At 47.3% G+C, this 13,785-nt stretch overlaps 1 protein-coding gene across 12 annotated transcripts; it reads right to left on the reverse strand.

Moving 5' to 3' along the window:
• Window positions 1-20: 20 nt before the first annotated feature.
• Window positions 21-10,857, reverse strand: LOC1273632 (nucleolysin TIAR). 12 transcript variants are annotated; one of them, XM_061648461.1, is made up of 6 exons: window positions 10,569-10,817; window positions 9,710-9,758; window positions 8,124-8,808; window positions 7,464-8,023; window positions 7,287-7,386; window positions 21-7,210 (listed from the first exon to the last, which is right to left on the reverse strand). In XM_061648461.1, the coding sequence occupies exons 3-6, from the start codon at window positions 8,674-8,676 to the stop codon at window positions 7,047-7,049; spliced, it is 1,377 nt and encodes a 458-aa protein (XP_061504445.1). In that variant the 5' UTR covers window positions 8,677-8,808; window positions 9,710-9,758; window positions 10,569-10,817; the 3' UTR covers window positions 21-7,046. The 12 variants fall into 12 exon arrangements, with proteins under 12 accessions (XP_061504445.1, XP_061504444.1, XP_061504446.1 ...); XM_061648460.1 differs by having other exon boundaries at window positions 9,617-9,758; window positions 10,569-10,812; XM_061648462.1 differs by having other exon boundaries at window positions 9,423-9,758; window positions 10,569-10,812.
• Between the last annotated feature and the right edge of the window lie 2,928 nt (window positions 10,858-13,785).

Here is a 13,785-nt window from a genome sequence, read left to right on the forward strand (position 1 = left end):
TAATGAAAAGAAATACACACTCACATTCTTAATTATTATTTTTTTGTTGTCAATCCACTTTACTCTTTTCCACACACGCGCGCGCGCACACACACACAAACAACACACACGTACTGTGCGCCCGTTTTTTTGTTTGTTTGTTTGTTTCTTCTCGCCATTTATTACTCACACCCGGCGCGCCCTCCCCATATCTTTCATAGCACGTCTCCCTCTCTCTCTCTCTTTCTTTCCCTACTAACTTGTTGTTTTGCGCTTTTCCTGTTTCCTGGTTTTGTTCTCTTAAAATAACTAATATAATTGATTCGTCTTACCCACCCCGGTCCTTTTTTGTTTGCCTTCTTCTTTCTTTCTAATAGTTGTTTTTTTTGTCTCCGTCAATCATCATTTCTCTCTCTTTCTCTCTTTCTTTTTTTTGTTTAAGTTTTCCCATTTTCTTTATCTGTTTTGCTTTTCTTGTAATTATATCACACATGTCGTCGTCTCTCCCACACACCCCCGGATTTGCGCAAACCATTATTATTATTATTATTATTATTATTATTCAGCATAATCCAATAGTCCTTAACATCCTAATGTAGCTTACAAACTATGGGGGCGTCGTCTTATGTACTACTCCAACTGCACCTCCTGCTTCTCCTCTCACCTCCATTAGAGCACACTCTCACACACACACTCTCTCTCTCTCTTCTGCCACAATTATGCAGTTTTTTGGGTGACAGAATCCGTCCCTAATGCTGGATCCGGAAACGGATTTAGTGCGTGTGGTTTGTCTTTTTCGTTGTACCTCGCGGGGGTTTCCATCAACCATTTCCCCATCTCCCACTCGTCTTATTAGCCCACTTCCCCCCCCCCCCCTCGTGTACTACCTTAGGAAAACATTTGGCTTCTTCTTCTTCTTCTTCTTCTTCTGCACCTTCATGTAGTATTCGACACCCTCGGACTCTTCTGTATCCGCCAACCCGCGCCATCAAGCATGGGGGTGTTGTGGAGTTGTGCACCTTCCTTTCTTCAGTGAACTCACCCACGTGTGTGTGTGGGTGCATTAAAGTGTTGTCTTTTTTGTCGTCGATTCCGAGGGATCCTATTCTTTGCACTTTCCTCCATTTTCCCACCCTTCCCACTTTCCCCTTACCTAACCTTACCAGCACTACCTACGGGGGAGAGGCTTTTATAGTTAAATTCATGCACACACAACACAACTCGGCATCACTTTTTCCACACACACATATCTCTCTCTCTCTCGTTGTAATTGTCCTCTCTTTTTTTTTTGCGCGCACAGTCCAATTTGAGAGTTTTGTACGCCGTTTCAGCGGTTTTTTAGTATTTTGCGTGTTTCACTCACTCACTCACTTAGTTTAAATAATTGGCTCACATCGCGTCCACAGCGCGACCCCGTGGTACCGTCGTCAGCTCGCACAACTTAACAACATGTTACCCTCCCGTTCGTGGGTTCAAATCTCATGTGGGACACCGCGTCCATTCCCAATAGCGCTTTATAGGGGATTGACTTATTTATTCGGCTGCGTGTAGGTAGAAGGACTCTCAAGAAGGTCTCATAAGCCTGTTGTGCATAAGCTGCACGTCGTAGGTCATATTAGCCATATAGAAGAAGAACGGTGTCCACACAACCTTTCCCTGCACCCTACTTTTCTCTTCCTCCCACGGCCAATCTCGTTCATTGCCTTGTCTCCTCTATCTTAAATAGTTAGTTCTATGTTTTACCTTCCTCTTCTTGCTGTGTGACAGTATCTTACTTACTCACTAGGACACAGTAGCTTTAACTTAACGGCTAGTTTTTTTTTACTCCCCGCACCCCCCTTAATTTCTCATTTCTTCCTTTACACTATCAGACACACACAAACACATCCTTACGTATATAATTTAAACCCTTCCATCCACTTCACTTTGCCTTATGGAAACACACAAACACACACACACAGACGGACACACCTGAACTGTCTATGGAAAGTACTATAGGGGGAAAAAAGGTAAATTAAAAAAAGCCTGATGTTGTGTAACTATCATAAACAAAAACAAAAAACAAATTTTACCATGGAGCATTTGCCCAATGCTCGACGCCTCTTCAGCTTTGATACGGCTTGTCACGACTTGTATTTGTTTTATCCATGATTTCCGCTTTATTTCTTTGCGTTTTCTGGCTTCCTTATTATCATTCAGTTTACAAACACTCCTGGGAACTGAATCCTTCCTGCACAAATTCCGTTTCCTGTCCTGCAAGCGTGTGTGTGTCTGTGTGTTTCCACATTAATGGAAGATTGCAGAGACCTTTTTGCTTCACTGAGTTTGCTCTGAGTTGCTACTCCACACACGCCCCTTTGCCCTTTTCAATTTATACAGATCCCAATTTATACCCCCCCCCCCTTCTCGCCCCCATCCCATTCGCCTTTTAACCACCCTTTGTTTTATCCAATCTCATTTTTCACTCTTTACCTTCATCATTAAATCGTCCGGTAAAGCAGACAACGCGGGGTACAGTAGTAGTTGACACGTGCGACACCTGTGTTCCTGTGTCCCTGAGTTGCTTCTGTTTTTGCCACAGGATGGGGTCATGGGTGGTGTTATGCGTTGGCTGGTTGTACCACCCCATCCATCCCAGGGTGCCTTCTGTGTGCAGTCTTTGCCACACCCCTCCCCCGGCACCCGCGAAAAGTTTCCTTAACCACACACATACCGCACACTCACACTTTTGGCGCGTCTTTGCGCAGTACACTTGCGTACTCTCTTTTTGCGCATTCGCCAATTAATGTATCAATCACGGATCTAGTGATCCATGTTTCCTCTAATTCCCTCGCTCATTCTATCTCTTTCTCTCTCACACACACATACATACATTCGCACACACACACATACAATTCCAATACTAATTTTCGTTTTCAATCAAAACTACATTTCGCTAACCTTCCTTCTCCCTTTTCTCGCTGTTTTTTTCCCCCAGTTACAGTTATATCCAATCGGTTCTTTTCCCAACGTCTTCCCGTGAGCTACAGAGTGGTTCTAGCATGTTCTAATAACTTACATACGACAACACCACTCATCATCATCCATACACTTACATACACATCCACACAAGAGTAAAGGTTCATAGCTTAATTCACGTCTGCACCTGACGATGGTTTCCGTCGTTCTTTTATTCTATTCGCAATTCTCGAAAATTGTCTAGCCAGGAATCTCTCTCTCTTATTGAGTGTTCCCCCTTCCCTGCTTTGTCCCCTAACCTCTGGAAAACCTCTCTCTCTGTCAGTGTCTGTGTGTGTGTGTGTCTTGTTTTTCCAGCCAGGTTTGTGCGTTAGTTAGTATAATAAATATATCTGTTCCTCTTTCTCGCTTTCCTTCGTTTCGCCTATCCTTCTCCTATTTTTTTTTTTGTTGTTGCTTACCGTACGAGTAGAAAACTAACCCATTAAACCTTTCCTCATCTCATTGTTACACACACACACGCCTAACCGCACGACGCATATCCGTCCGAGGTTGATTTTGTTTTATGTGATAGCGCATAGCGCATCTTATCATCAACGAACTAACTCAAACGCAACATGCACAACATTCGCACACACACACCCACCCACCTGTGCCTATCTTTGCTAGAGCTGTGTTTTCCATTTTGCACTCTTTTTTGCAGCATCTTAAGAAGGGGGATGTTTTAATTTCACTGCATCGCTGTTTCACGGGTTTTCACGCTATTGTTTCACTCTCCTTCACGCTAGCTCTTCTACTTCCCTTAGTTACGACGACCTCTTAGAATTTCTTTACCAAATACTACACACACACCATCCAACATGCACCACCACCAGCAGCTCGTCATCGTTGTTTACCGGGCACACCAAACTGAACGAACAAACCGGGAAGAGCAATTGAGGAGGAATGAAGATGGAATTATCTCCAGTCCCCTTGTTAATAACGTCCTCAGCAGCACATTAAAGCGTTCTCCCTATTTTTTTGGGTTATGTCCGGGAGTGATCTTTTTGTGAATTTATAAAAAGGGTTGCGCTCTCCCACTTTCCTTTCCACGGTGGTACACTGTGCGTTCGTACGTGTGTGGTTGTTGTTAAAAAAATCCCCTTTCTTGCATATCTATTTACTTCTTTACATTTATCAAAAAAATAAACACTCACACACACACAACCAACCATTTTCGGAGGGTGCCCTCTTTCCCCTGCCTCTTCTCGCACTTTGCAACACAAAAGGACAGTGTCAAATTTTCCGAACCTTGTGTGCAGCAGCGCATCCACTGCTGTAATCCTATTCGTGCTCTAGCTTTTTCTCTCTGTCTGTGTCCTTTTTCTTTTTTGACTGCAGACAGACTGGTCAAAAACTGGTTTCCGTTGCCGCACTGCTACCCGGACTGAACGCTGTGTAAAATCGCGAGAGAGAGAGGAACGTGTTTTGCATCATTTTGAACTTTTCAATAGGGACAACAGTGTGTGTGTGTGTCAGTCTTTGGCGGACGATCAGCCCGCAATTTAAAATCACGATGCTGCTGCTGCTGCTGCTGCTGCTGTGTGCACACCGGATTCAAACTGTTGATCAGAAAACGCAGAAGCGTCGCGAGGAAAGCGTTACTGCGCCTTGGATCCTGTGGTACACACAGATGCTAAAAAAAAAAACACAACCTTGACGCAATAATGAACAAAAAGCTATACGCATAGATATAAGCACTCTGTACATAAAGCCACTTCCTGCCCTATTTTACAACTCATTCCGCTTACACTATGGGGCACATGGGGTCCGGGGACACAGCAGCAGGATGCGTTGTGGCTTGCAGACAAGTATTGGGTGTGGTGGTCTAGATTAATCCACCGTTACAGCTTGAACCTAATTGGAAGGTTGTGTTTAAAGTGAGGGGTAGTGGTGGTGGGTGTATGAGCTTTCTCTTTCCCTATCTGAACAAAAAAAGTCGTTTGTTTAGCAAAATAAATCTTGTTCCTTTCGCTTCGCTGCACGCGAATGGTGGCTGGTTGTGTGGTGATGAGGACAATCGAATGTGTGCGTGTGCAGCAGCAACAGCAATGGGAAGGGGGGGAAGGGAACTTATCAGACAAATTAAATTACGATCCAGGGATCCGTCCCATCTATAAAGGAATATTGTTGCACCGTTCCGTGGGTGAACCACCATCGGTTTGTGGACTTTGTCCCTCGATCGCACCGTTTGTAGTACACGCGCCGATGGTATTATGCATCCCACTACCACCACAGTTCTTAGTTGTCTCGTGATGTAGCTTTTCGCTGATAACACCATCACCAGCCACGTCCGTTTGGATGGTTTTTGTCGCCGCCCATGCACAACCGTCATCATCATCCTCCTGTTCCGATATTCGAACTTTTGCCGGTACGGCCGGTTCGCGCTCGTCGTCCTCGTCATCAAAAGTTAGCTTGTGCTTCAGAGCATTGCGGCTGCTGTTGCTGGTGGCGGTGATGGTGAAGTTGGAGCACTCCTCGTCCCGACTGGTAAAATGTTGTGCGATCCCGTCCGCACCATTGACAACCGTAACAGTGCCGTCCTCGGCGAGCGGTGCTGCTGCTGCTGCCGATGTGGTTGCTGCTACTGCCGTTTCCGTACACGATTCTGTTGCTGGATCAGTCTCGCCTTCAACGGCAGTAGGTACGCTTGCGTGTGAAAGATCGTCGCCACCGGTTCCACCACTATTGCTGATGTAGGGTTCATTGCTTTGCGGTTTCGTTATCAACGGCATCAACACGGTTGACGACACTGACGAGCTAAACTCACCACCATCGACCCTCGACGATGATGCGGACGGAGACAGACCATCGGCGGCAGCCCGATGGGAATGATTAGTCGTACCGATGGTATCGTTATGGTTATTACTACTATTACTGCTACTACAACTACTATTACTATTGCTGCTGCTGCTGGACGAAGACGCCGATAGTAGCATTGCCGACGGTACCGGCGCGGCCAGCGTGGCGATCGTGCTCGTTGCCCCGACGGTTGCGACTAGCGTGCGCACGGTCGCTTCACTACCCCCCATCACCTCGCCGCCGCACAAGGAGGGCACAACCGTAACGGATGGAATGTTGCTGCTGCTGCTGCTGATGCCGCCGCCACAGATCGACACGGTTTCGGCACTGGTTGTTGCCGTGCTGTTTCTCACTGCCAGCGCTGATTGCTTCGATGCGGATGGAGGAACTGCGCTGCTGCTGCGCTCTGTGATGGATGTGTGTTGCTTTCTGCTCGGCAGCAGCAGCTTGCTGCTCATTGGCGGGAATAATGCGGCTAGCGTGGCCGTCGTCGAGTAGCCGTGCTGGTGCTGCTGACGATACTGGCGCTGTTGCTGGGCAACGGTCGCTGCTGCTGCGGCGACCGCCGCCGCTATCGCGTTTGCCGCCGTCATGTGGTGCGCTGTAGCGGCCGATGCTGTCGATTGCTGCTGCGGCGGCTGGTACGTTGATGGATTGAGTGGAAGACGCCGATGGTGACTGCCGCTGAAAAGCAGTGTGCTTCCAATGCCACTGCTGCTACCGCTGCTACCACTCCCCAAACCGTTCGAAACGAGAAGCTGAGATGAGGAAACGACCGTTGCGGAGGGGGGATGCCGCTTGCTGTTCAGTGTTGCGGCGGCAGCGGCGGCCGCTGCCGCTACCATGGCGGCAACGGTGGAGTTGGTGCTGCTGGTGCTAGAGTGACCGCTGCCGAGCAGTATGGATCCGCCGTTCGAGGCAGCAGCAGTTGTGGACGACATTGCGGATAAGTTGTCGAACGTGCCCGACGATAGTAGTGCTCCCGATGCGGAAGGAAGGGGCAGGTTTGGCATCAGGCAGAAATTGTTCTTGCTACTGTTGCCCGCGATTGCGGCAGGGGAGGGTGAAACAATGCTTAGGAGACTGCTGTTGCTGCTACTGTTGATGATGTTGTTGTTGTTGCTGCTGCTGCTGTTGTAAGGTTTCGTGATACTGGTACTAGCGTGGACCTTCGTACTGTTGTTGCTGATGTTGCTATGGGTGCTGGACTTAACGCTGGTGCTGTTGCTGATGATGTTGTTGCTGGTAGAGTAATTTTTCAATAGTTCTCATTGCGTTTGGAACTGGGGCATCGTCGCGTACATCACCGGCTGCTGCGATGAGGCAGCGGCCGCAGCGGCAGCCGCCGCGGCAGCAGCACCGTTAGTGGCAACAGTCGGCACCGTCGGCATTCCCCAGCCTGCTGCCATGTTTGGTTGCATCATGCGATATCCTGCAATGGTTGAAAGCACGAATAAGCGGTGTTGGTAGCGACGTTAAACTTATTTTGTGCATAAAATTCTACTAACCTGGCGTACCCGTTTGCTGCGGTGCTGACGGTGCGTACGCCGTCGGGTAGGTGTAGTACCCTTGCTGCATGTACTGGGTCTGTATCTGCGGATATCCACTCTGTATAACGAGGAGAGCACACAGAATGAGTAATACAATGCAAACCCGACGAACAGCCCGCTTCCCACCGTACTTACCGGAATCCAGTACGCCATCTGGCCGTACGCCGCCGCCGAGTACGGGTACTGGGCGCCGGCCGCAGCCGCCGCCGCCGCCGACGCCTGAGTAAGCTGCGGATTGGCACTGTGCTGCTGCTGGGCGACCATGGCGGCGGCGGCCGTTGCCGCCGCGTTCGGCTGCATCTGCTGCAGCGGGCTGACCATGCCGTTCATGTTCATGCCGATCATGCCGGACGCTGCCGCGGCCGCGATCGCCGACGTGTTCATGCCGTTGCTGTTCACATCACCGCCGTTCTCCTTGCCCCAGTAGCACTTGACCGGGTGGCCCTGTACCTCGCTGTTGTGGGTGCCCTCGATCGCCCGCGCCGCCGACTCCTTGCTGGCGAACCGGATGAACGCGTAACCCTTGTCCTTGAACACTCGCGTATCGTTGATGTGGCCGAACTGGGCGAAGTGCTTCTGTATCAGCTCGTCCGTGATCGCGTTCGGCGGGAAACCGCCACAGTACACGGTCGTGTTGGTGGGGCTGGTGTTGTTGTAGATCTCCTCGAAGCCGGGCGTTTTGCCGCTCTTAATTCCTATTGCAAAAGCAGGAAAAGAGAACATTTGTAAAAACGTTTGCTAATTCGTTTCCTGGTTGCTTGATTGCTTGGATGGTCGAGCACAATTCTGCCTTACCTTTGGAGTTCTCCCGCGGTGCCGGCGGTTTGCGGGTCGACCAGTTCGTCCGGATCGAGCGCGAACCGAGCCACTGGCCGTTCATCATGGCGATCGCATTCTCCGCCTCGGCCTTCTTCACGAACGACACGAACGCGTACCCCCTAGACTTGAGCGTCTGCGGATCTCGCACGATCCGGCAGTTGGAAATCTCGCCGAACGGTGCGAACGCTTCCCGCAGCGTTTCCGTGTCAATTTCCGGGCTCAGATCGCCCACGAAGATGTGATGGTGCTGGCTCGTGTCCGTCTTCGGCTGGTTGCCCGCGCTCGTCGCCCAGTTCACCCGGATCTCCTTCTTCAGGAACATCCGCTTGTTCATCGCGGCCAGCGCCGTCTGGGCCGACTGGTGGTTGGCGTACTCGATGAAGGCGAACGGGTCGATGCTGGTTTCGCGTATGATTTTGCAACTCTTCACCGTCCCCATCTGGCTGAACAGTGTGCAGAGCAGCTCCTCCGTCACGGACGTGTCGAGGTTGCCCACGTACAGGGTCTTCGGGTAGGATTCTTCTGTCATTTTGCTGTCTTTTTGTTTTATCTGTTGTTATCGTTCCTTTTTGAAATGACGTCTCTCTGCTGCTTGCAACGGAAGCGCCCACAGCGAACCACACACGCACGCACACACACGCACCACAGCCAACTACGATTGCTTTAAGGGAGAAGGAAGAATTAACCTACCGAACTTAAATACGTTCACGTTTACACTGGTAATTTTTCTTTTCTTTGTTTTTAAAGGATTTTCGGTACAATTCACTGATTTTTTTTCCTCTAACTTAAAAGTCTGCAGGTGTTTTCGTCCTGCAAACTCGTTTGTCCCTGGGCAGCGTCCGTTTGTTTCTCCGAAATTCAGTCTTGTTTGAATGTATGCTCGTGATGCTGTGTGTATGTGAGTATACAGCCCGGTCGGAGCACTAACACACTACGCACGCAACAATCCTACACACTTTGGTGGTGCTCTGCTTCCACGCACTAATGCGCACTAACACACACATGCACGCACATACACACAAACACAGCGGAGCAGGCGAGCGAGCGCGCGTACTTTGGCGATTTTTTTTTTCGGGGACCGTAGGCGCGCTCCTAGCTTGTGGATGGGTGGCAGAAATTCTGGCTGAGCTGAGAGTGCCGTTTGGGCGAGAGACTTTGGGCGCTTTCTAACAAACAGTCCCAGGACACACCACAACGGTCGCCAGTTGCGTTGCCGTACCACACTCTCTCTGTCTCTCTCTCTCTCTAACGTTGTTTTTTATGAATAATTCCTACTTTTCTGGGCGACCGCGTTGGTGGACAACTTCCGACCGCGCGTTTGCCGGCTGATTTGGTATTGCGTACTTCGAGGAACCACACACCCGAGCCTACACTGGATATACACTGCACCACTATAGACGACCGGGCGTGTTAGTGTATGTATGAATGTGTGTGCGAGTGTGTCTGACTGTGATTAGCTTAATCCCTACATGAAGCAGTTCGCGACGCGAAGATGCTCACGAGCAAATCACGGTTTCGATTCCGGGTAGCTGTTGCTAGTCAACCACAAAACCGATGTAAACCTTGATCATGTGCCGTTGTTTGATGCAACTTTCACTTTCTTTTAGCACTCTAGAATGGTAAGGAAAGATTGAAATTAAAAACTCAACGAAAAAGGAAAAAATAACAACACAATAAAATGCAATATAGCGCCATTGGGGAAAACAGTATCTTTTATCGCGATTATCACCCCATCCATCGAGATTTCACATACAAAACCCACACACCTAAACACACATGCACACGCACACACATACACACGGAAAAATACAGGACTGTTTGTATGCGGCGCTTTCGCCATTCTTGGACCACTTTCGGTCGTGCTCTGCTTTTCTCTACGCACTCTCATGCTACCTCTCTCTCTCTCTCACGCATACATTTTCACGTACACACACACACATGTACGCACAAGGTATAAGCTTTTACCTTCGTACACTTGGATCTGCACAGCACGGACGGACACAATAAAACCACCACCATTACCACTACTACTACCAACGTGCATACACACACACACACGTCCACGCGCATACACACTGTTGAGCACAAAGCCCTGAATGTTCCCTATTTTCACCTCAAAATCCAATTTCCATCACCTCACGCTGCCCACCAATCTCAATTCCAGACAAATACCAGCAATGCAAAAATCTTACACGCAAAAGCAAAACTGTATCGACTGAGCGAACGGTGGCATTAGGCAGAACAATTGCCCGGTTGGTTCAGCTGCTGCACCGCTAAAACACCACCCTTCTTCGTACCTTTCCGATCACCCTCTCACGATGCTCTCAAGAACAAACACGTACCACCACCGCGGGCAAACGAGCAGGCAAGCACAAGCAAGTAAGAAAAAACCCTCCCGTATCCGCACAGCTCGGAACGAACCTCTTTCTAATTCGTACGATTAATCGTACGCGCTCCGGTTGTGTACTTCGTCGGGGCGGCACCAAACGCTTTGCTGCAACCTTTCGTCTCCGTGCACAAATTCGCTGCCACTGGCTGGACAGGCGGGTAAAATGAAATGTTCACTTTAACCGGACGATCCGTTCTCGTTTTCTCCCAATCTTCCTCTGCTTCGCTACTCTGCCGCTTCTTGTGCTGCTTTCCCTTCTTCTTGTTCAGCTAAAAAATTCGATTGTGTACGTTTAGGTTGGCAGTCTTGTGCAGCCCGGTGAAAAATAACCCTACTAGCCGCAGCGGACCTGTGCAACGGTACCGTTTTTTTTCAGAAAGTTCCTTTTTTAATTGTATGAATATACACGTTGTGCCGGTGATGGATTGTATTTTATTGTTTATTTTATTTCACGTTGAAGATGCATTTTTGTAAACACCGCCAGCGAATGAATAATTTCTTCAACATTACCGCATCGATAAAACATTGAAGTAATGTAACAGCAGCTATAAACGCATTGGTAAAATGCACTATGGAACGATAGGGACATATGTGGCGAATTTATAGGCAAGTTCTATTTTAAATAAAAACACAATTCAAAAAATTAATATTATCACGATTCGATTGTTTCATGTTGTTTATATTTTACCGTTCCATTATCAAGTAAGCACAACAAACATTAACCCTTTGACGAAATAATTTTCCCCGTTATTTATTTTTTGTTCCGCGCACACACTGTACTTGTATGAAATTACTGTGCTGCATGCAAATGTTGCTAACAAAGTCGTGCACAGGCTGTCTGTGTTAGGCTGCACTCTTTGCTAAAATGCTGTACTATTAGTTAAAAATTATAACCACCAGGGATGAACGTTTCTGAGGGGTTAAGTGTACGCGTATCTGACCCGTGGTAATTGAAAGGGCTTGAACGCGTAAAGGCTGCATGTACTATCAAGTTAAAATTGGATCTAACACTGGGCCAGCCTGATGTCAGTTACCGTCAGTGTACAAAAATCGTATATTTAAATGTTGAATACATTAACACACCATTAAATAACTCACCCACCCATTCATTTCCAGATCTCCATCTCCAAGATCCATCACCAGTTTATTGCTATGTAGTTTAAAATGTCCTGGATCTTTTTTTTAATGGATCGGTGGAAAAAATAAAAACAAAACGACAACATTAACGCATTACAAACCATACTACTCACGAATTGAGTGGGAGACGGGGTCTTGCAGAGGCAACTGAACGACACCGCTTCAAACGGCCCAAAAATATATTTAATTTACCTTTTATGCGCACTTCTTGACCTGTCACACTTTGCCCTTACGTCGTACGAAATTAGAAGCCAAATATGATACCATCGCTTAGGCCGTCTAAGGCCAGAATTGTTGGGCAGAAATAAAATTAAATAAAAAAAAAAACACCCCACCACCCTCCTCGAAACGTAAAACATCTTGGCCAGGCTGGAGGAGCAAAACTTTACAGCCATTCATTTTCATTAACCATTAGCGTTGTTATTGTTCAAATCGGTGCGAAACGGGCAACGTTTCCGTGCAACGTGTTAAGCGCTGGGACGGGCTAAATACATCCAAATCGTCGCCAGCAACACGGGCATGAGCAATCACGGGGCGGTTTAGAGTGCACACGAACACATTCGAAATTAGATTTACAGCCATTTAAGTACTCATAACTGGAACAGAAAATTAAATTCTCGGGCAAAAGCAGAGCGTAGCGTGGTACCATTTATAGTGCACACAGCACAATTGGAATGCTTCAAAATCAAAACTCGATTTGGCTGAAAAGTTCTCTGCACTAGTTTGTTGTGGCCTTACGTTTAAGCTTTTATCGGTTAATGAAACCTGAAAAAAAAGAAAAAAAAACCAAATCGATGGCAATTCTTTGCGATGGATGGTTGCGTTGTTTTGCGTTGTTTGGCAGCAGCTTTTGCCTTTCGATTACATTTGCTTCTGATTCGTGGGACTACGAACTACTTCAAAACGTCGTTTTGCAATACCATTTGCATACTTTTGGGCGTGCTTATCATGGAATTATTTGTTTCCTGATTTTTTTTCATTTTCATTAGCGGTTTTAGATCACTTTAAATACCTAAAATTGTTTTTTCCCCATTTTAAAACATTTGTTCTGAAACAATGTTTCATACAATGAAGTAAATATTTAACAGTCACCGTGGGCTTTACAACATTCCTGGCGTCTAAATAGTTGGTTTAATCCAAGATTATTTACTATTACATAGACTACATTCGCCTTCCATTCCAGTCTCAGCCTTACATTTGTGATGCAAACGTGAGAGGTGCGATTTGACTACGGGTTTCGGTTCACGCGCCGTGTGCCCAAGTGTGCCCAAGCCAACGCTCATACACTCATGAATTAGTAATTAATCGTCCTTGCAAGCGAGCATTTGCAAAACGAGCGTTTGCATCGTCCGTTGCAACTACTATCGCAGGGCGTACTATCGAGTGGTTTTGATTTGAATTTATTGCACGCCGTTGGAACCTAGCCGGACAGTCTGGAAACCGGAAGCGATGGCAAAGTTGCGAACAAACCGACGTAAACTCAGCACCTTTCCAGCGTCGACGAATGACTGGCGAGGCTATCGGAGATTACAATTTCTAATGCGGTTCCTATTGTTCCTCGTACCCATACAAAAACACACACACGCCTACATTCACACACTCACACACTAATTCACATTATTGTAATGTGGTAGCGTTTGCGGTGAATGTTTAGTACATCTCCTTCCAGGAATTGGAACGGACTAAAGTAAGGCTTACAATGTTTGGGATAGGGTTTTCGTTGTACGTCGTTTTTATTTTCCTTTTTTTTGTAGCATCGTTTGCACGGCATGTGTTCCAGGGCTTGTTGTTTAATCCGAAAATAATGTAAAATCTAACGGGTACATTTTATGTTGCTGTTAACAGATGTCTAGAATCAATGCATGGAAATGTTTGTCGGATGCTTTAAAAGCGATTAGAGAGTAATCCTAAATTTCAATAAAACCATCCATACCATCCAAACAAAAGAAATCTATCAGAGGGGGAAACTCGAACCCCTCCTTACGCAGGGATAGCAAACGGAAGTGAGGAGAAAAGGATGGAAAGAATTGAAAGGCCATAACCAAAAAGCGGTGGATTTTATGAGTTTGTACCAGTATTGTCCTTTGCCACTACAACCGTCCAATCGAAACG

The sequence above is a fragment of the Anopheles gambiae genome, chromosome 2, assembly GCF_943734735.2.
Source record: "Anopheles gambiae chromosome 2, idAnoGambNW_F1_1, whole genome shotgun sequence".
Lineage (NCBI taxonomy): Eukaryota > Metazoa > Arthropoda > Insecta > Diptera > Culicidae > Anopheles > Anopheles gambiae.

Excerpts from the sequence above, each read along its gene's own strand:
- LOC1273632 (XM_312633.6), bottom strand. The coding sequence starts at position 8,676 with ATGACAGAAGAATCCTACCCGAAGACCCTGTACGTGGGCAACCTCGAC. Across the intron at positions 7,387-7,463 it reads AGATGGCGTACTGGATTCCG|AGTGGATATCCGCAGATACA; the intron begins GTAAGTACGGTG and ends CTCGTTATACAG. Across the intron at positions 7,211-7,286 it reads GCAGCAAACGGGTACGCCAG|GATATCGCATGATGCAACCA; the intron begins GTTAGTAGAATT and ends CAACCATTGCAG.